Source organism: Epinephelus lanceolatus, chromosome 1 (genome assembly GCF_041903045.1).
Source record: "Epinephelus lanceolatus isolate andai-2023 chromosome 1, ASM4190304v1, whole genome shotgun sequence".
In the NCBI taxonomy this organism is placed as follows: Eukaryota; Metazoa; Chordata; class Actinopteri; order Perciformes; family Serranidae; genus Epinephelus; species Epinephelus lanceolatus.
This window is the reverse complement of record NC_135734.1, coordinates 27,750,184-27,772,594: the sequence shown is the minus strand read 5'-3', so window position 1 is coordinate 27,772,594 and position 22,411 is coordinate 27,750,184. Positions and strand designations below refer to the sequence as shown.

The 22,411-nt window shown below is 40.3% G+C and overlaps 2 protein-coding genes across 2 annotated transcripts; both read left to right on the top strand.

The window, feature by feature from the left end:
- Positions 1–1,684: 1,684 nt before the first annotated feature.
- Positions 1,685–11,464, top strand: c1h1orf159 (chromosome 1 C1orf159 homolog). Its single transcript, XM_033626180.2, has 9 exons — positions 1,685–1,870; positions 3,739–3,819; positions 3,914–3,998; positions 5,736–5,831; positions 5,925–5,981; positions 7,565–7,699; positions 7,855–7,880; positions 8,017–8,041; positions 8,358–11,464. Exons 2-9 carry the CDS (start codon positions 3,748–3,750, stop codon positions 8,459–8,461), a joined length of 600 nt encoding a protein of 199 aa, XP_033482071.1. The 5' UTR covers positions 1,685–1,870; positions 3,739–3,747; the 3' UTR covers positions 8,462–11,464.
- Positions 11,465–13,428: 1,964 nt separating this feature from the next.
- perm1b (PPARGC1 and ESRR induced regulator, muscle 1b) lies at positions 13,429–22,042 on the top strand. Its single transcript, XM_033626552.2, has 4 exons — positions 13,429–13,517; positions 17,079–19,960; positions 20,047–20,163; positions 21,839–22,042. The coding sequence occupies exons 2-4, from the start codon at positions 17,104–17,106 to the stop codon at positions 21,919–21,921; spliced, it is 3,057 nt and encodes a 1,018-aa protein (XP_033482443.2). The 5' UTR covers positions 13,429–13,517; positions 17,079–17,103; the 3' UTR covers positions 21,922–22,042.
- Positions 22,043–22,411: the final 369 nt, after the last annotated feature.

Here is a 22,411-nt window from a genome sequence, read left to right as displayed (position 1 = left end):
TATATCAGATGAACAGAGCCCCTCCACCCCAGGGGCCCCATTGGAATTGCACTGCCTGCACTGTCTATATTTACGCCCCTGTATAGGATGCTTTAAACCAGGGGTGTCAAACTCATTTCAGTTTACAGGTCACATTCAGTCAGTCTACTGCTTACAGTCATTACATGTGGATATTTCCATACATTTCCAATATGTGTGACCAATGTGTTCTGGTCGGGGTGGAAAAGCTTCTGAAGCAGCATTTTACATGAAGAAAGCTACTCAGTGTTTAACTTGCTCCTGAAACCTGCCACCTCTTAGCCTTCACAAGTGCATCACTATTAGGTGTCCAAGTGGGCCGGATGGACCCTTTGCTGGGCTGGCTCCAGCCCCTTGGCCGTATGTTTGACACCCCTGCTATAAACAGTTGATTTGTAGATTCACGACAACCAGCTTTATGTACAACTCCCTTGTTTTATTATAATCATCATTATTATTATTATTATTCAATGAATACTTTTGATTTTGGTTACATACATGTTGAGAAACACACAAACTTTCTCACAGTTTGTTTCAAATGTGTTTTACTGAGGCATGTCAACAAATAGCGTCATATATAGTCAAGTAATGTGTCAATGTATCCAAATACACATATATGCAGCTGTCGTGTAGTATTCTCCCTTTCAATCTTTTCTGAAAATATATTGTACAGTAATGAGAAAACATATATACATATACATACATACGCACAGCATATCAAATTTTCTCACAGTCTATAACCCAAAAAAAAGGAATAGGCTGAATCCCAAAGCTTTTATTTGCCTATCAAACAAAGGATAACTCAGGATATCAACAGTATCAAAGAAAGGAAATAAATAAATTAATAACTGAAAACATTATACTCTGTGATCCTCAGTTATTTTACATTTTAATCATTTTACATTTGAAGGCTTTTTGAAACAGGGAGTAACACAATTTCAACTCTGCACTGAGTCCATTCCCTAGATGACTCCCAAAAGTTAAACACATCTGTATTTTACGTTAGTTTTCACTTTACATGTTTCATAAATAAACAGCCCTCTTCCATTATAATTTAATTATATTTTCTAATTATATATTTTTTAAATATAATAATAATAATAATAATAATAATAATGATAATAATAATAATAAGATAAGATAAGATAAACTTTATTAATACTACACTTGGTAAATTCCCATGTCACAGCAGCTCAAGGCACAGGCAGAAAAAGGGGGGTGACAATGTATACTTACATAGAAAAAATAAAGATTAAAAAATAGAATATATATATATATATATATATATATATATATATATATATATATGTGTGTGTGTGTGTGTGTGTGTGTGTGTGTGTGTGTGTGTGTGTGTGTGTGGTGTGTGTGTGTGTACATATCTGTCTAATAAATAAAAATATTAAAATATATTTATAAAAAAGGCACTAAAGGGAAATAACTGTACACACAAGACTATAATGATAATAATAAGAAGAATAATTTATTATCATTATTATTTATAATAATAATTTATTATTGTAATAATAATTATTATTAGTTGTTGTATTTCTATATTTTTAGTATTCGCCAGAATTTTAATTTTAATTTTACTTAGTTTTATAGGCAGACATCCTGAAATATAAACACTGCCAGTGTTTTATTCTGAAAACCTCACCCGGAAGTGTCCATGCTAAATGAAAGCAGGTAGCTATGAGCTACGCACTGAGTGTCAGTCCGTGTCTGAAGGTGTGTTAAAGACATATCTGCTGTAACTGTCGGTGTGTTTCTTATCGGACCTGTGCGGCGGACCTGACCTGACGCTGATTAAACCACACCGAGGAGTCTGGTCAGGCCGAAGCCGAGCGTTTGGCTGGTGAGTGAACTTTTTGTTATGTGCAGCTGCTCAGTCTGAGATTGTAAACATGACCCTATAATATTAAACAGGTGTAAATAGATTATCAGATCCGCCTCTGTAACGCTGACATCGATATTTCAGCTCTGACTGTGAGCGCTATCACGATTTAACTTCATCCCAGTGACAGGTGCTAGCTAGCTAAACACCTTGGTTGTTTCCTGTGTGACTGACGTTAGCTAATTTCATGCCATCTTTGAGACATTGAATATGTTGTTTAACTCTTTACACTAAAGTTATGATCCATTAAAAAAAAGTTAGCTGTGTGTATAGTTAAAGTGTTGTGATTGTGGGGGACTTATCTGTACAGTTTGGATGCAGCATTGATCAGTATCAAACATGTAACTTATCATCAGCCAGAGGATAGTTTTCACTTATCAGATGTGTTATGCTATCAATCAACTCAACTTTATTTATATAGACACCTTTCATACGAACATGCAGCCCAAAGTGCTCCACTTAGAAAAACTGGAATGACTCAGACACAAGACAATAGAATCTTAAAAAAGCAAACCAACCATAACAGAGCAAACTAACAAAAAAGATCATCAAAACTCCATATATTAAAAAGAGAGTAAGTAAATAAATACATAAAGCAGAATAAAAATGAATAGGAGAGATACAAGACGGTAAAAACCAATGGTTAAAACTTAAAAATCAAGACTGTAATGTTACTTCACATTAAAGTAGGTAACGAATTCCACATTTTAGGGGTGTAGAAAAAGAAAGCGCTCTCACCAGCACTTTAATGGGACTCATGAGGAACATTTAAAAGTAAAGCAGTGGAAGACCTTAGTGATCTTATCGACCTTGTGCTTATAAAAGACAACTTTGAACATTGACCCAAAAATCCTGATATGGTAGACTGTTCTGTGACATGTGAAGGGGAGCAAGACTTAATTAACTCCAAATAAACACAATGTCAGCCTTACAGACATTTAACAATTTAATAAAACAGCTGTGGATTGTCTGTTTGTGATACCAGTGCAGAATAGGGAAGTACGATATTGGATTTTTGCCGATATCTGGTGCCGATATATAACCACTTATTTGGCCAATAACCTGATACTGATATATCCACTTCTTTACCCACCTAGTTTTATTGATCACCAGGTCTCTCCCGTAGTGGAATTAACATTATATTATACATGAATACTCTTACCGTGAGACATGAAATACAGTACTTTGAAATGTATGTAATATTCATCCATTGTGCAAAGTAAGAAGAAGCATGTTGGCCGATTCTGATAGTTAATTTTAAAGCCAATATTGGCCCGATACCGATGACGTGCTGATATTATCGTGCATCCCTAATGCAGAATCCACAAAATAGATGCTTGAGTGTTGGTATACCTAAAGTTGAGAACAGCCTGTTTTTTTCTGCAGTACCCCTTTTTCATTTACCAGAAGAAGCTAAACAAATATTTAATGTTGTTTGCTGTACAAGAACTTTGCCTAAATGTAATGCAGCCTATTGTCAAGATTGAAGCAAGATTGAATGATTAAAGAATAAATAAAAAGTACCACAAATGTGGCCAGACATTTGTACAGACTGACTCCACTGTGTATTATATCCAGCTTTATTGTTCCATTTTGTTTGATCAATAAACAGCATAGTACACAAGACAGGATGTTTCCAACTTGTTCGAATTATTCTAGTTTTCCTTATAATTAAATACAATGTTTGTCAGATGATTATCCAACCAGTCAAATAATATTTTATCATTCTTCTTTCCTGTTGGACTAAAAATATAAAGGTATTTGTCCTACAGTGTGTCCTGTCAAAGTCACTGATGTGTATCTAATTCAAGTCTGTTCTGATCTTCCAGGGTTCGACTATGGCTCTGTCATTCCTTCTGGTCTTGGCTGCAACTGTGATTCTTATCCGACCAGAGACACCTGTAACTAAGGTAGGGACTAGATGTTCCTCAGCCCGAGAGCCGACGTGAACTTTTGTTGAGGTCGCACTGATTTGTTAATCTGTGAATGCTGTTCTGTCTGCAGGCTTTACATCAGAACTCACTTGAGTGCTGTGGAGAGAAACAGAGAGTGAATATTTCATGTTCAAATGACACCCACTGTGAGCCAGGTAAGGTGGATGGTCTTTTTTACATGTATACACAATGTCACCAAGAGTTTTGACCTTGTAAGATCATTGTTATTTCATTATTGTCAGTTAGAAATTGACGCTCTGGTCATTAATCAGTCTGTCTCATATAATTACTTAAACATACGCAATGCAGGAGTTTCCTAAACAATGTGTAGACTCATACAGATGTTATCTCTCTCAATCATCACTTAGACCCACTAGAAGTTTGCAGTGGTGTATCTCTCTGCAGAGACTCTGCCCTCTGCCTGTATTTTCTTCCTTTATTCTGTGTTCAGGAGGTTTATGGGCGTGCACCCCCCACAGAGCTCAGGTGAGGTCAACCCTGTATAAAAAGGTAGTGATCAGGTTCCACACCGTAAGCAGCATGTATCCAAGAGACAACCACAAATACAGCACATTGAATTGCTAAACAAGAATCTGGGGTTGGCTTTTACTTTCACTTTCGCTGGAGAGTGCATTTACAAACAGGAAGTGACAAACCTGCATAGTAAACCTTTCAGAGCTCATTAAAAGACATAATGACAGTGAGGAGATATGCTGCAGTTTGGAGGTAGTTGTCCACTAATTGGAAGATCGGTAGACTCACAAGTCAGTCTTTAGACCCTTTGCTTAACTAAAGACTGATGTCTTTCTCCCTGATTTTGTGTTTAGATGGGCGGATACAATTTCAGAGTTTAAAAAAACTCCATACGTTGCAGAACCAATAGTAAATCCGCAGGTCGGTCCTTTGGTGGCTCACTGAACTCTTGTGCTCGTAAACATAGTCTGACTGCGTTAAAAGTTTAAAACAAAGTCGTTGTAAGCACACGTTTGATAAAACGGAGTTAAATTTCTCGGCATCCATTTTCAAGCTCTCTGTGTGTTTGTTTCCTTGCGGATGAGAAAAGGGGGAGCGCACATTTCCGGGAGGTCGTGTCCTTTTCAGAAATGCAAGAGGCATTGCTTTGTTGCTGGCCGTTTTCTCCGGTGTGTTAAACACACTTTAGAAAGGAGTGTCCCCAGACTATCAGAAGGCGGAGATCTCTGATTGTCTGGTGGCGAGACTAGAAGATCGGCAGTTCGATCCCCGGCTCCTACAGCCAGCATGTTGAAGCATCCTTGGGCAAGATACTGAGCCCCAAATTGCTCCTGACGACTGTCCCATCAGTGTGTGAGTGCGAGTGAATGCTAACTGAGTAGCAGGTGGCACCTTGTACGGTAGCCTAGGCCCACCAATGTGCGAATGGGTGAATGGCACATGTCGTATTAAAGCACTCTGAGTGGTCAAAGACTTGAAAAGTGCTATAGAAGTTAAGTCCAAGATTATGTCGGTGGATTTTTGACCGAAAAAAAAGGAGACAGTTTGCCACTGCAGCTATAAAGACACAGTGAAAGGACTGAAACTTTAACAACAGCATGTACAAATCCCTGTGCTTATGTGTTATGCTAATCCATGGCAATGTGTGAAAAAGGAAAACAACTTTTTGTCATTGTCCATTTAAAAACTTGCACACTTTTAAAACTGGAATAGTTCAGCAAAATGTTTCTCTTTTGGTGCATACCAAGAAACATGCTATAAATACAGTGTATAAAGCAATTAATGTAGGTAAATATGAATGGCATATCATTCAGTTTTATCTTTGTCTGTTAAAGTACAGGGTGAAATAGATGATTTGTGAGTACAAGGGTATCAAAGGGTTAAAAAAGTGAAATATGTTCTTGTTTTGGCTTCTTCAGGATGCTTCCTACGTGTCCTTGAGAACAGCAACACTGTTTGCATATTCTGTGACTCAGCAGCTGTGGATCTGGAGAACATAACAATCTGCACCTACAGTAAGGACTGGGAACTGTCTGTTGTAAGCAGAAATCTGAATGCTACACTGAATCGTGTCTTTTTTCAATTTGCCCTTTTTGTGTGCACGCTAGACTACACAGTGGAGAGGAAAAATCACACAACCGTAACTACTGTCATTCCTAAAATTGGTAAGATATCAAATTCACAGTCAGCTGATTTACTTATTTCCTCATGTTTATTTCTCAGCATTTTCTGTAGCTGTGTATACAAGTCTGAATCATTACAAAAGTCAAAGTGAATCAAAGAACCAACCTTAAGGGGTAATATAGTAAAATTAGTTTAAAAATGTAAAGCTGGGGTAGGTAGTTTCATTTTGGCAAAAATCACATCATAAACTTTAAGCAGGTTCTCTCCGGGCACTCCGGCTTCCTCCCACAGTCCAAAGACATGCAGATTGGGGACTAGGTTAATTGATAACTCTAAATTGTCCGTAGGTGTGAATGTGAGCGTGAATGGTTGTCTGTCTCTATGTGTCAGCCCTGCGATAGTCTGGCGACCTATCCAGGGTGTACCCTGCCTCTCGCCCAATGTCAGCTGGGATAGGCTCCAGCCCCCCCGCGACCCTCAAGAGGATGAAGCGGTTAGAAGATGAATGAATGAATGAATGAACTTTAAGCATATTGTAATTCAAGTGGACTGAGAGAAAACTGCACTTCTCCTGCACCTCCTCTTGGCTCTGCTTATCGAAAATCTAGACCGTAACGGGAGTCTTTGACCAATCACAGATGATTTCGGAAAGAGAGCGTTCCTGTTAGCTGTTCTACAAATGCAGATGTGTGTGCATGTCTCTTCAGTGAAAGCCTGATTCAATGGCAAAGAGTCCTGCAGAGAAAGTTAGTATCACAGTGTAGCCTTTTTCACTGCAACACAGACACAGGTCAGTTCTCTCAAACAGGCATCTATTTGGGCATTACTGTCTCTCTGAAGCATCCCCGCCTCACTCTGCGCTTCTACAGACCACCTCACCGGGAGGAGAGTGTGAAGCAGTTCCAGAGATGCACCCCCAGTCAGCGGCTGCAGCAAACCAAATTCAGCCAGGACAAACCCCAGCTCCTGGAGACTGGACAGACCCGACTCTTTGCCAGATCAGCAAACTTTCTGTTGCTGCCATTACACAGATTAGATCCGGCACTGCTGCTGGCCACCAGCTTGCTGTGACACCCAGTGCTGGGTGGGTTTGTGCTGGTCGAATTTAAGTTGCTACAGCTGCCGACTGAAGGTCCATCTTCTGAGCTGCTGCGGGCTCACACAGCAGCATGGAGCGAGACGGAGGGGCTGTGGGGCTAGTCGTCTAATTCTTGTCTCATTTGTGTTCTGATAAACAGAGAAAGAGAGTGGGGCAAGAGGAAGCTAAGTGGTTGAGGTTTGGGCAACTCTACAATGAAAGAAGATGAAATAAATGCATGTATTGGAAACTGTGGGTTATTGTATATAGCATATGCATATCCCTGTGGTCATCTGGTGGGAGGGGCTTAGGACAGAGAGAGAGAGAGAGAGAGAGAGAGGAGCTGCAGGAGGAGGGTGTGTGTTCAAATCCTGCCTTTTCCAGATCTCTGCCACCCCCAGCTTTATGTTAGCTAATAGAATAGTACACTTTTCTCCAAGTAACAAGCTGTGTATGACAATAGAGTAACAGTCTGCAGCGGCCGGTAAGATATTCACCACGTGTCTTATCAGCTGTTTCCTGTTCTGTGCTTATGGTCCTGAGCAGGAGGGCCAGGTGTGGCAGCCTCTCTTCTTTTGGGAACACTGTTGATCAGCCTGTTCCTGATCCTCTCTGTCGCCTCCTTTTTCTACCTCAAACGCTCCAACCGACTCCCGAGCATCTTCTACCGCCGCAACAAGGGTGAGTGCTGCACAGCTCTGATACAAATTACCCACCACATCCATTAAAATGAATATGATAAAGCATGAAAGTGCTTAGAGAACATTGAAAACAGTTTAATTTCTATGCTTTCAGTCAGTTAAACTCAAATGCAAAATGTTTTGTGTACTTTACAGCCTTCATATTCCAACCAAGTGAGACAGTAAGTCCATTTTGTTGTTTTTGGTCACTTATCACACACTGAAGTGTTTTTGGAGCCTTGTGACTGTTGTTGTCCAGACATTTGTAAATGTGTGTCAAAGGGAAGGTGATAATTTCAGTTTCTTTCTCCCTGCTAGGCTGTCATGATTCCCTCCTCGACAGGTAAAACAACTTCACTATCCTAGTCTGTTAACTTCCTGTTGTGAAACTCCGACCTTGCTGAACAGATTGTAAAATAATGTGAAGCTATTGAGAAATGCAGAGCAGTCAAAACATTACACACGAGTCTTTGGCAACGTTGGTGAGGATTGCTCCATGCTTGAGGACTGTTGTAGCAATGGCAGGCACTAAAAGAGACGATCTCAGGCGTGTAAGTTGTTCTTAAAAGCACAGAACAGGCCATCGAGCCGTTCCACTGCATGTCTCCTCTTGTTAACAGTGATTATATGTTTCCTTTTGTTCTGTGTTTCCTTTGAAGTGAGGAAGCCAAGATATGTCAGGAGGGAGCGGCCCTCTGCAACATCAACACTGAACAGTGCTACCGTGCCCACCACAACTGCCACCCAAGACTATAATGTGTAGGAGGAGGAGGAGGCGGTAGAGGAGGGGGGGTGGGAGTGGGAGGTGGTGCAGGTAGGAGAGAGAACGCTCAGGAAAGATTTTTATTATCATGTGAAGGTTCAGCAGCAGTGTGAAGAAAGACCAGTTGACTCGTACGTAGGCGGCCATATTTAACTGTAGCTGCTTCTGCTGCTCTCTTGTCATTAGGGCAGTGACTTTTTCTCTGTTTAATGTCAAAAAAGTATCCAGTAACTGACCCATCAAAGTCTCTGATATTACATTTGAGTTTACCACACGACAACGTAGTCAGCACAGGGAAAATAGTTTCAGTATTTCTCTGTAAATTTGAATCACAGGTTGGTTTTGTATTTTACTCCCTCTCACGCAGCACTTCAGGTTCTGTCCTTTTGTTCTTTTAAGTCGAAACACTGTTAGTGAACTGTTTTTAACTGCTGTTTGATGGTGTGTGTGTTTAGTTGAGATGACTGGAAGTGATGGGTTTCATGAATGTGTGAACGTGTCGGGTAAAAAAAGGAATAGTTTGACAATAAGGGGAAATTAACAATTACTATAATAATATACATAATAATAACTATAAATATACATGTTTTATTTCTTTTAATCTGTATAAAAATTGAAGTGGAAAAAACACAATTCCTCATTGTATGGACTGCACTGTTCCAGAAAACTACCATTTTTCCACTTTGGGTTGTTTTTGGCTTAAAGGGACAGTTCAACCAAAAAATCAAAAATACATATTTTCCCTCTCACCTGTACTATTTATCAATCTAGATTGTTTTGGTGTGAGCTGTGGAGTGCTGGAGTATCAGCGGTAGAGATGTCTGCCTTCAATATAATGGAACTAGATGACACTCAGCTTGTGGTGCTCAAAGCGCCAAAAAGAAATACGTTGGAAAAACTCAACATCAATGTCTCTCTCCAGAAATCATTACCCACTTACTCAAGATAATTCACAGACCTTGTTGTGAGCAGTTTCGTGTAGGAACTATTTCCTTTTACCGAACTACACCCTTTAACTGTATCACTGCGCAGAAGGAAGTGTGCATCTACTACTAGCTCACCTAGCACCTCTGAGCTAGCTAACGTTAATGTTCACACCACACACTGTCACAAGCACGAGTCTCTCGTCCATGAGTAGATGCACGCTTCCTTCTGCACGGTGATGTCAAACCCTCAGGAACAGCTCCAGGCTTTGAGGCCAATTTAACATAGTGGCCAAACCATGGAATTACAACTTCAGGATCCATCACGTGATGCCATTGGGCTGAAAAAGATTTTGTCCCTTACATATGTTGAAGAGATGCCTGCAAATCAGTGGATACATTTTTTGAGCGTCAGAACCCCCAAATATTTTACTATTGGGATTTAATTCATTCGGTCCAATAACATTTGGAAAGTCTAGGAGAGCTGCAAAATCAAATCCCTTTATCCCAATTTAAGTTAGCAGAGGGCTAAACTGAAAGTTAGCTGCTCAGCTGGCAAAAGTCTCTTCAAACTTTTTGGCTCCATGCTCCACTGAGCAGCTGTCATAGGAATGAACGGGGCGCCACCTTTAGCACTGTATCCAGTTCTCATGCATTTTTTATTTGGGGTTGAACTGTCTCTTTAAACAAACAAGGCCTAACGTGATAATTAATGAGCTGCTTGCAGATTTATTTTTATTTCACCCTTGGACAGAGCGCTGTGCTGAGCTAAGTTAACCAGCTGCTTGCTGTAGCCTTACTAACCATCTTCTCATATACTGTAACTCTCTGCAAGAAGGCAAATGAATGCATTTCCCAAAATGTTAAACTATTCCTTTAAAGCAAAGATTAATAGAGCCAGAGACCAAGTTGAGTGACAGTAATATTTTTTGGACAAAGAGACGGCCCAGTGACCTTTGATAGAAATCTGTGTTTGCTAATTAGTTTTTTAGACATGTGATATTTATTTGCATTTTCTGACTGTGCACTGAGTTTTACTGATTAAAATCAGACCACCAGAATAAATGATGTGTTTAGTAGCATTTAGAGTTCTTCTGGTAGAGTGGGACGTGTAGGGCGAGTTACTGTAGGCGCTGTCTGGATGATTATTTGCTCTTTGTGTTTTTATTATTGCATTTGTATTTATTATTTTTGTGAGCTTAACCAAGGTGAATGTATTACATGTGTAAAACAAGTCATGCGCCTTGAAACTGCATTCCAGGACAGACCCAGGCGAACATGAAGGAGGTGAAGTCATATTTTTTGTCATACGGAGCTCTGTGCTCCTCCAAATCATGTTTGAATACAAATTTGTTCCATGACTTAGATCTAAATTCGAACATGTCGCTCTCACAAAACATAAACTCACTGTAACCTCGTGCACTTTATTCATCTGAGGTCGTCAGCTGATGTTGGACCCTAATTTTTAAAAGAAATAGCCAAACAACTTTTTGCCATCAAGTGTGATTGATTTTTTTCGTATAGATGGCAACATCATAGTTGCATTGTGAAATTTACTTGACTACTCTTAACTTTTGCCAAATGTCGTCTGAAGAAAATGGCGTCTACTGTGTGCCATTACTGTGATTACTGTGCCATTGTGAGCTTTAAACGCAGCCAGGAAACATTTAACCATGATGCGACGAATAACAGAATTATATTATTATCCAGTGGCCTTTACTGTACACAGTCCTAACACAAGGCTAGATATCCAAGCTTTATTTGCTACATGGTATTTAATGACATTTAGTTTTATATCTCGACAACCCTAAGGTTCTCAAAAGTCCTCGCCTTCAGTAAATGTGAAGCAACATGAAGTGAACCAGATAAAAAGGCAGCAATCATTCCATGAATATTCCCCTCTTTTGCTTAACGTGTTTGTTGTTGTACAGACGACCACAAGCTGAGAACGTGTACATATTGTTTTATACAAATGATGTATTGTTTTTGTAATGATGTACATATTCTACTTTCAGTGCCATGATGAAGAATGTTCTGAGGATGTGTGTGAGGTTTGGAGAAATAAAGCACCTTTCCATAACCAGTGTTTCTCACACTGCTGTTTTTTTGTGACACAATTTAGACTTTATATTTTTCAAAGACGAAGTTGAATACTTTGAAGAACTGCTTCTTTCCTGTGTTACAATTAGCATCTTAAATCCCACATCTGAGGACAGGCTGGGCAGCGGCCCTACAACATCAGTTGTCTGCCCAGTCTGCGTCTTCAGGCGTAAGATTTGAAATGGTAAACGCTCAGTAACCCACAAGACCAACAATGTATATAATCATGCCACGCAATGAATACAAATGAAAATTGGTGATCATACTTACAATATAAAAAAAACTTCACAAAAATATTTTTTTTTCCTATAATGTGAACAGAGCCTGTGTATCTCAATTGACCTCCATTTTCTTCAAGGTGTAACCCAGGGATACTGGACTTGCTTTGCCCAAGGCCTGATTTTACAAAATGACAGGTGAACAGAGGCCAGTTGCAAAAGCCCTGCACAAGTCAGCTATACTCGGGCGTTTCTAGGATTTGAGGACATTCAGGGCTTAGTCCGGATCTCTATCAAGGCTCCTGTGAAACCTCCCCTAGCATTTCTTTTTATATAAATAAGCTTTATTAAATTAGCTATATTTTGATGCAACCTAGCACCTTATTTACATTAAAAGTGCAAGAAAAATCCCATTGTAAATCAACTTATTTTTATTATGTTGGAGGGACCAACTGACACCCTGTTGAGGGCCAGATTTGGCACATGAGCTGCTAGTTGAGTGTCACTGGTATAACCCATCACTAAAGAACAGGGTCTGTTGCTGTGCAACAGTAGCTCAACTGGTACAGTGTGTGCTACTTGTGTGCTATAATGCTATAACAGATTTATTAAGTGTGAAGGGGAGGCAACTTAAGAATAGGCAGCCTGCGTGGCTTACAGGGATAGTTTAGATTGGGGAGTTGTATGGAGTACTTATCTCTTGACAGTATATTACCTACAGTAGATGTCAGTCGGAAGGCCCCCACTTTTGAGAAGCAGGCTGGAGTCCGACATGGAAGCTACGCAATCTACTGCTGTGGAGGGGTCAGCAACAAAATGTATTTTAGCCACCTAAAAAAAAGTATCAATATCTGTTGAAGTGTATACTAGGCCTATATAAAATATTTTCACTTAATCGCAGACAGTGATTTCCAGTGGGAAAACAAATCTGTTATATAGCTCTCTTCTAAAGCCAGACTCTATTGAGAAAACAGTGATTTAAAGTAAGACATGTGCATTTTTTAAAACTCCACAAGTGTGTGTGTGTGTGTGTGTGTGTGTGTGTGTGTGTGTGACTTGAGACTTGAGACTAAGGCTAGATGCTAAATACTCTGTCATTACTGGGATTGTAATGATGCAGTAGAGTTTTGTGATAAAAAAATATATATATATTTTGAAGCCAAAGAAAAATACAACTTTTGTAAATTTAAAAAGAAATAATGTTTGCACAACTTCATAAAAAAGATCTGGTGTTTTCCGCTCTGTATATTTATTTAAGAAATAGTATCCTTATATTTAATATGTCATCTAATTTTTTTTTTTCTTTTCTTTTTGGTGATTGTTCTTTGCCTATTTTCTTTTGTTTTTGGATAAGTTTCTTTGTACTTTTACTTTTTGAATAATATTTTCAAATGCACGATTGGAAACCTGCACTGTTAATAAAAACAAATATTTGCATAAACAAAAAGTTCTGATGTTTGCTCAGACTTTGTCATTTTGAATAAATGCACAATATTTATAAAATATCCATTAAATGTGTCAGTGTGTCCCTTAAACTTATATCATGTCAATAATAGAATAGAATTGATTATTGACATCACCTCTAATAACTGTGACAGGGCTGGTATTTTAAGGTAGTGAAATGTCATAGCTCTGGTAATAGAGGGACGGATGTCTGCAGCTACATGTGACTGGACATACTACTCTATTTATAACAGCTGAGTGCCAGGCCCCCGTCTGACATATGCAAGGACAGACGGACATCAGAGCTGAAATGTCCCTGCAGGGAGAAAGTACTGACACCTTCACAGTGGACACTTCGTCCTTCTGCAACAGGTAGGTTCTCTTGCTACCACAGAGACACATTAACATGGATTTACTGTAGCTGTGTGCTTCATGTTGGTAATGTAATGATAATGTAGAGGACAAGACCTTAGATGACTTTGACAGAGAGCAGTTGAAATTACACCTGAGTGATCCTAATAACTCCACACCTGAAATATGATGTAAACTTGTTCCCCTGCAGCTATGACAAAACATGATCAAATACAAAATGATTTATTAGAGTTGACTTAATTTTAATTTGTTTAATATCAGATATTAATGTTTATATCACATAGCATCAACAACCACCACTGAGCTTGTTTGTTAAGTTGCTACAGCTTGTTGTGCCCTGACATTGGACAGCTGATTTTTTCATATCATGTCACATGACCGAAGTATTTTGGGGTCTGTTATGGATCCTGTGACCTCTGTGTTCTGGTGTTGCTTAGCTGCTCTCTGAGCTCTTCACCTCTCAGGCTCTGCACTAATACAGGAGCTTGTTTGCTTTCCACACAACAGTTAAATAATGACAGCTGATTACCAGCGATGTTAAGCTTCATACAAATACACGCTCTATTTTTAACTCAGATGTGTTGATATAATTTTGAATCTAACCCAGCGGAGATACCCAGGGTCAGAGGTGGGGGACTGAAGTCACATGACTTGACTTAAGACTTGCTTGACTAACACTGATAAAAAAAACAAAACAATTCTAGTGCAATGTGTGCAAATCTGGTAACCAACTAAGACAGGGTAGTCCAGCAGAGGCCAATGCATAACGCAGCTATCATGGAGGAGGCTAGTCCAAGAATAATGAAGTTTAGAGTCAAGATGTAGTGACTTAGTGTAAAACTGGGACTCAGTTGCTGAGAGAAACATCAAACACCAAGAACAGTTTATCAGTTCCAAATCTTTTCGTAGGAGATCAGGGGTCAAACACATGAAGACAGAAAAATCCATTCAGGGAAATCACACAAGAAGTCCATAAATCCAAGCAGAGTCAAAAACCAGGGAATCAAACATAAGGAAAAGGCTAGAGAGCATGAACACACAAAGGCAACAAATGGATCTCATAAATCCTTTGTGTATAAACTGTTTTAAAAGTGTACAGACAGTGTCCCAGTGGCCTTCCAGCCCCTTATCAAAGTCTTTTAACAGGCAGGCTGCCCGTTCCATGTTTAGTAAGTCCAGATATTCCATCAGCCAGGGGTCCCTTGTGAAGCAGGCTGCTTTACGCTCTTTCCAGTTCAGAAGAATTAGTCTCTTAATAGATAAGCAACCCAGTGTCCATAGGCGCACGACAGTTACTCCAACATTATTATCCAACTTCAGGCTCAGCAAGCATACTTTGAGGCACACTGGGAAATTGACACTGAAAAACTCTGACATAAGAGATATCGCCTCTAACTAGATGTTTTAACAGCTGGACAGTCCCAGAGCAAGGGGAATAAAGAAATCTTGTTGTTTGTCATCCATCTTGGATAATCTACCAGGAGTAATATATATGCTCTGCACAGAATCTTATATTGTATAATCCTAAATCTCACACATGTAGAAGATCTCAAAGCCTACCACCAAATTGTGTTCCACAGGGAAGCAGTCAGAAGTGTATTTAGGTCAAGCCAGCTGGACAGACAAGTATGAATCAGGGGCAGCTATGGACTGTGAGCTATAGGAAACACTGGGCTTTAAATACACATGGGCTGATTACTAACTACACACAGGTGAGTGGAGCAAGACACAGATGGGAAAACTCAGGAAGTAAAAGAAACACAATGAGAACACATTTCAAAATAAAACAGGAACTGGGCACAAACACATGAAGATAAACTTGACAGATATCACACAAGGATTATGTTGTTAATGATGGTGGTGAGAAGAGAGCCATGATATGCAAGCTCTGCAGCTCAAACATCAGTGACACGACCACTGCAACATCCAACTTCAACTGTCACTACAAAGAATGCAGAGGACTGTGTCCGTTAGGCTAACTGATTAGCTTATCGTCAAATGTTAGCTTTCATGGATGACAGGATCATCACAATTTCATACAACTTGTGACTTGCTTGACCAGAGCAATGATTTGATTTGCTTGACTTATAGCAGGGACTGGATTTTACATGATTGCTTCTCATCACAGTAACTCGGTACTTGCTCGTGACTTGCAGCATTTTATTATATTTCATGCAGAATACTTAACCCTCCGGTCCCCCTCGGACGGAAAACGTCCTTTTCAGTCATTTTTCAGTTTTTATTTTTTGATAACTTTGGCTGTGTTCATGCATATAGCATGACATTTGGTCAGAAACCTTAGAAAACGTCCCCATTGAAACCCATTAAAACGACATTTTTCCCCTTCAATTTACATAAAAAAACGTGATTTTTTTCTATCTCTGGCAGTCAGGTTGGTTAGAGAGACCCAAGAATGGTAAAAAAAAAAAAAAAAAAAAAAAACCCAGATGGAGCCAATTTCCATTTTTGGTGCCCTGTTGTCTTTTCAATGCAATTCCTGGTTTGGCCACTTGAAGCACTATAGGCCCCTAACAGGGAGGGCAAATGCATTCAAAAAATGGTCTTGCTGTGCTCATGAGGATGTGACAGTGTGGTCTGTATAAAACATGCAACATTGGTTTGTGTGTGTGTGTGTGTGTGTGTGTGTGTGTGTGTCATTTCAATCATTTTCTCCTGCTTCCCCAGCAGAGCAAACATACACTAAATAATAAGCAGTAAAATTGCCTGTATTTTTCTCCTATTTTTTCATTAGTGAGGTTTGCGAGCCATTGTTGCATAAAAAAAAAAAAAATAAATAAATGCTAGGTTAGTGTTGATATTGTGTGTGTGTGTGTGTGTATGTGCATGTGCATGTGTGTAATTGTGTAGCTAAAAATTGCAAATTATGAGCTGCAGGTTGCTGCAAGATTACATTACTGTTTTCTCCATCTCTCTCTCTCTCTCTCACCTCTCTCTCATACATACACACACACACACACACACACACACAATGAATATTTGGTTTGTATAATCCGAGTAGGAGTTGGTTAAAAGATTTAAGCAAAAAATATTAATATTTAATATTTTTATGGTTATTTTTTAACAAGGACGAAAAACATCCCAAAGGGGAAAGGTGTCGGTGTATATTGAAAAATTGAAACTGCACAAAAAAATAATAACGCATCAAAATTGGTGTTGTTATTAATCATTCACATATCCCAGACTGTGATAATTAGAAAAAAAAATTCCATCCAACATTTATTATATAGAAAGTTATTCATAATTTATGTTTTTTTCATAAAAGTAACAGTGATTTCATGTAAAGAAAGTGGCATATAAAGGGTTAAAAATCCTCGAAATGATTGAATATTTGATATGTATAATCTGAGTAGGAGTTGGTTGAAAGATTTAAGCAAAAAAAAGTAGAAAAAAATATTAATATTTAATATTTTTATGGTTGTGTTTCAACAAGGATGAAAAATGTCCTGAAGGAGACAGGTGTGATTTTTTTATAAGGGGGACCGGAGGGTTAAATCTGCAACCTTCTAACACTTATCTTTATGTTTTGTTTTGGTTTTCCAGATTGAAGAGCATGTGAGTCATCAAAATGGATGATTTAGATCACAGCATACACATTGGAGAGTATGACTGGGCGAGCTTCTATGATGAGAGTGAGGAGTGTTGTCTGCTGCAGGCTTCGCTCGCCTGCCCTGATAGCTGGAACCTCAGTGATTCAGATGATTCGGAAAACCCAAGTTCAGTGCTGTGCACAGGCCGGCAGGAGCCACAGCACAGCTCTGCAAGACGCTGCACAGAGAGAGAGACTTGCACTGGTTGTGTAAAGTGTACATCAGTGCAGATTACAGAGAGTAGTTCAGGACAAGGACAAGATGATCTTACAACAAAAGCTGAGATATGTGTTGATTATCCTGAAGCGACCGCCATCAGCACAACAGAGCACATCACAGAGGAGACAAATAACAACACCACACTGCAAACTGAGCAACTAAATGTTCAGTCTGCAGATGGAGACTCATCAGAGCTGAAAGAAGAAGATGGAGATGTACAAACGGAGAGTGAACTCAAATCCATACAGGAACCTGACCCACTTTCTTGCAACCAAGCGGAGCTAAATGTGAACGAGCCATACAATACAGACAGAGCTGTGAGCGAGGGTGTGAGCGGCGCTGCATTAAGAGCAGAAAAAGAACGCTGGTTCGTGACAGTAAACTACAGTCCTGCACGACCGCGAGTGCGTGCTGCCTCTGTGAAAAAAAAACGAAGACAAAAAAAACTTTGTAAGGACAATCACATGGGCAGACCTGGGCAGGAGGGATTACTTGAAAATGACAAGATAATTAAAAATAATAATGAATCCGACAGAGGGATGGACACAGAGTGTGTCATACACACAAACCAAAAATCAAAAGGGTATCAAGGTGATGAAGAAGATCCTGAGAGTGTTCACATGGGACTCATTTCAGATTCATCGCAAGTGTCTTTAACGTCTGGTGAAGAAGATGATTTGTTAGAAAAGCTGGTGATGTCTCATTTTCCTACAGAGCCAACGACAGACAGATACCAACACGACCCAAGCAGCTCAGCATCCACGCCCGATGACACATTTACACCCAAAGAACCGTCACGGTTGGACAGTGTGGAGTCTGATGACACAGCCGAGTTCCTCTCCACTCACAGTTTTGATTCTGAAATCTATCTGTCAGCAACTGAATCAGAGGAGGACCTTCAGCGTCTTATTGTTGAACACCAAAGCTCATTATCTCTGACAGAAAACAGCCATCTGTTCAATCTGACTGAAAATGACAATGCAGACTTTACACCAGACAGAGATTCTTGTGATAGCCCTCTGTCTTGCACTGTCACAGTTCCCAACGCTGAAGGTCACAAAAGCACCGACGTCGAGCCCACCCTCACATTTCCATCTGCTCGCCAAAGTTCTGACAAAATACCAGATGACAACTCCACATGTAACAACCACACACACAGCACGCCGCCCTCAGATGCACCTGGACTCCAACAACATGAAGTTAATCTTCCGGCATCTGGCTGCTCTTCAGGAGATCAGCTTCTCCCTGTTCCTGAGTTAACTCTAACACCATGCTCTGTGGCCGACAGCCCCGAAACATACGCTGAAGCCGCGGGCCACACTCGACCTGTGTATGCCATTTCTGCTTTTTGGGATGAGATGGAAAAACTGACAATAAATGACATTTTGCAGCTCAGGATGGGTAGAAGAACCCCTCCCAGGGAAACACAAGACACAGTGACACCGGTCACAGATGATCACAGCTCTGTGGCTGACACTGTGGAGTATAATTCATCTGACGGGGGTCTGATGGACACGTCAGATGCTGCTGACTCAGATTATTTCACACAGCCTGACGAATCCAAGCCAGATCGTTCAAGCTGTGAGTTTTCCACCTCTGATTTTGAAGAAGAGTACTGGCAGTTTCTTAGCGCCAGTAGGAACCCCAGTCCTGACCCTCAAAGCAAAAAAAGCAGGAGTGACTCTCTGTTCTTTGCACATGAGGAAGAGGAGTCCTCAGGCTCCGAGGGAAAGGAGACACCTGTGCCTTCAGATGGCTATGAAATGAAATGTTTTGAGGATGAGGACTCGAATGCTTTAATTTCAAGCGAACTTCCATTGCCGACACAGATAACAAAAAGCAAAAGCGTGCGTAACGTACAGGCTCTCATCACAGACGATTTATCTCTGCAGGTTCTGCTTGGTAACGATGAGAGCAGTCCGTGTCTCAGCAGCTGTCCATCTCTGGAGGACGACATGGTTTTGAAAACGAGCGACAGCCTGGAAAAACTAACACCTGGACCTTTTGTGGACGAACATTATCAGATATCCATCCCTGAAGTGTTTGAATACTTTTTCACAGGGGATAGAACAAAGACTGTTTCCCAGTGTGTCGCCGTCTATGATCCAGAGGACTTTTCAGCGGCTCCTGTGTTTGACTTCACTCTTTGTACAGTCAGAGATGAAAGGTCATTTTCTCCCCTCCATGACCTTTCGTGCATCAAGGAGAAACCCATCCCCATTTTCTCCTGTTCTCACCCGACCGTCAGAGAACTCACATTCCCAAATCAGGACTATGTTTTCCTGAGTGCAGACTGTGAGATGGAGGACGACATCTCTCCAATCAGAGTCGTGTCTCGCTCCTTCATCCAGGGCAGTGATTGTGGGGCAGCGGCCTCACATGGATTTCTCACCTGGAAAAGTCTGATGAGGAAGATTCGCTTCCCTGTCAAAGGTAGCATCTGGTGCAGCAGATCTGGTGCCTGGGTGTTCCCCGTTGAGGCAGAGAAGATCACCATCAAGAGTGCTGATCCACCAGTAACAGTCCTCACTGAGAGGAGAGTCTCTTTGAGTCCTTCTCAGCTGTTTAGAGAGCTGGCTGTGCAGCAGAGGGTATTTGAGGCTATACAGACAAAAAGTAAGTCTGGGCAAATCCAAAAAATCCAAAGCAAAACTACAATGAAATAAAATCTACTTTTTTGTGCATGTTTATGTCTCTGACAGGACGACAGGGCATCTTCTCCACACTGAAGCAGTCAGATATGTGTTTAGTCTGCATTGCTTTTGCCTCCTGGGTGTTAAAATCCTCTGATCCAGAGAGTGCTGATACCTGGAAAGCAGGTATGAAACTCCTTGATTGATATTCAGCTGTAACAGTCATTAATCTACTAATTAAAGGAGCTTGATGCAAAATTCAGAGTGTATGAGTTGTCTGCACATGGTTCTCAACATGGAGGTGGCTGAGCTGGCAGCTAACTGTGCCAACTGCATAAACAACAGCAACGGTGCTGACAGAGCTAATGGTGTTAACTAGGGGTGGGCGCTACACTGTCCCAATATCAGCAGTAACCGTGTATGAAAGTGGTTCAGAGCAGCAGAGATTAACTAACCATTGGGATACACACATGCACTAACAAGCACGCAAGTCTGAACTGTCTTACTGCAACAAACGACAGAGAAGGGAGTGTGACTTCATTCTCTGCTCAGGATGCTATTATATCTTCACTAAGCAAGCAAAGCAAATAGTTGTTTGCTGCTGTATTAACGCTCTGAATGTCGCATACAAACCTTTAACGAAGACCTGTTGTCTGTAACACAATATTTAATATTTAAAGGCCTTGAAAACATTTTTTCGAGATCAGCCTCTTCCTGAAAGGTGATGTCATGTATTCCTGTGCACCAATCTGAGTTTAGCAACACTGGATTCAAAATCTGTTGGTTCTGTAAGCTTTTGAGTGCTGAACATTTAATAGATAATAAATAAAAACACTTGTTGTCAATAAGAAATACTTAAAGGTATACTATGCAGGATTTTCCTAAAAGAAAGTGTATAAACCCATACAGAAGTAATCATTGCTTATGACCCACTAGAAGTGTGTGACGGTGTATTTTTCCACAGAGACTCTGCCCTCAACCAAACTGACAGAATAAATGTTGGGATTGTTCGTTTCTGCAAACCTGGCTACGTTACATTTTTATGTTATTATATAGCTGACATTCAAACCTTACTTTTCACCAGTGCTGTGGATAACATGGGGTAAGGTTTAGGCACAAAATAAAAACTCAATTATGGTTAGGAAAAGATCATGTTTTGACCTAAAATACCCAGTTTTGGTGGCACTATTCTGGCGGGAAATGTCTCTATAAAAACAACCACTTGTCTGGCCATCATCTCTGACGGAAGCAGGGCAGTGTGTCGCTAAAAACAAACAGTTCTGTTGTAAGTTGGTTGTTTGCAGCTTGGCAGGTGTCTTGCTAGGTCCTCTCCACCTCTTGATGACAAAGTCAGCTTATATATTAGGTCACTTCAGAAATGTTGATATGATACGTACAGTATTAAACATACAAATGTATGCGTCCGTGGTTTGCAGAAATATACAATGCAAATATTTTCTTCTGGCAACCAGACTGGCCTTCTGCTTGTAAGAGTTTGCTTTATTTGAGATGTTCCTGGTCACAGCACGCAGGTGCACAGGTGAGGTCAAGACTTTATCAGGTAGAGACCAGGTGCCAGACTGAAAGCAGCACACATCCAAGAGGAAGCTACAATAATCTCAGACACCATGCCAATAAAAGTACAAGTGTAGCAAGGTGAGATACCACAAAGTTGGGGCTGACTTTCACTTTCATTGGCAATACTGTTTACAAATAGTAGTTGACGATTCCTGCATAGTATACCTTTAATATTTGAAACCATGTTTTCAGGGGCTTCAAGTGTTGAACATTAGGAGCACTGTATAACTTGGTGCATTAACAACCAATTCCTCAAAGTAACCTTTATTGAAATCCTGTTCAGTTCTCCTGGCAAATGTGAGTGCGCTGTCGGCCATCCAGTATCTGCGGCAGTATGTGAAGAAGAAGAATCCTGCTCAAGATTAAGCCTGATATGTGCACGCAAGGGGGAAAGGTCATTTCCAAACATTTTCACTTGGGTCCATCCATAAAAATATATTCAAGTTACAATACAGCATGTAAAAGAAAACTGATGTTTTAAGTTCTTTTCAGCCTGAAGCTAGTTGAAGGTTTTTATTTAAAGGAAGTTTAAGTTTCTTGTTGTCAACAGATTCCATAAAAAGAGACAAACCAACAATGAACTGATCCTCATGACAAACACAGCTGTTACCAATGCCTGATGTAGCTTCTTCCTCTATTATTATTCAAAAACTCTTCATTACAGTGAATACAGACATTTTAGAGAACGGATACTCAACTTGCTTTACCTGCGGTCCACCTTGCAAGATGCCAGGGGGCAGTTGTAGCAGCCAGCACAGGTCAGGTGTACCTAAGGGCACTTCTAGGATTTGAGGACATTCGCGGCTTAGCTCAGACTTCTGTCAGGGGGTCCTGGGGATCCTCTCCTGACACTATT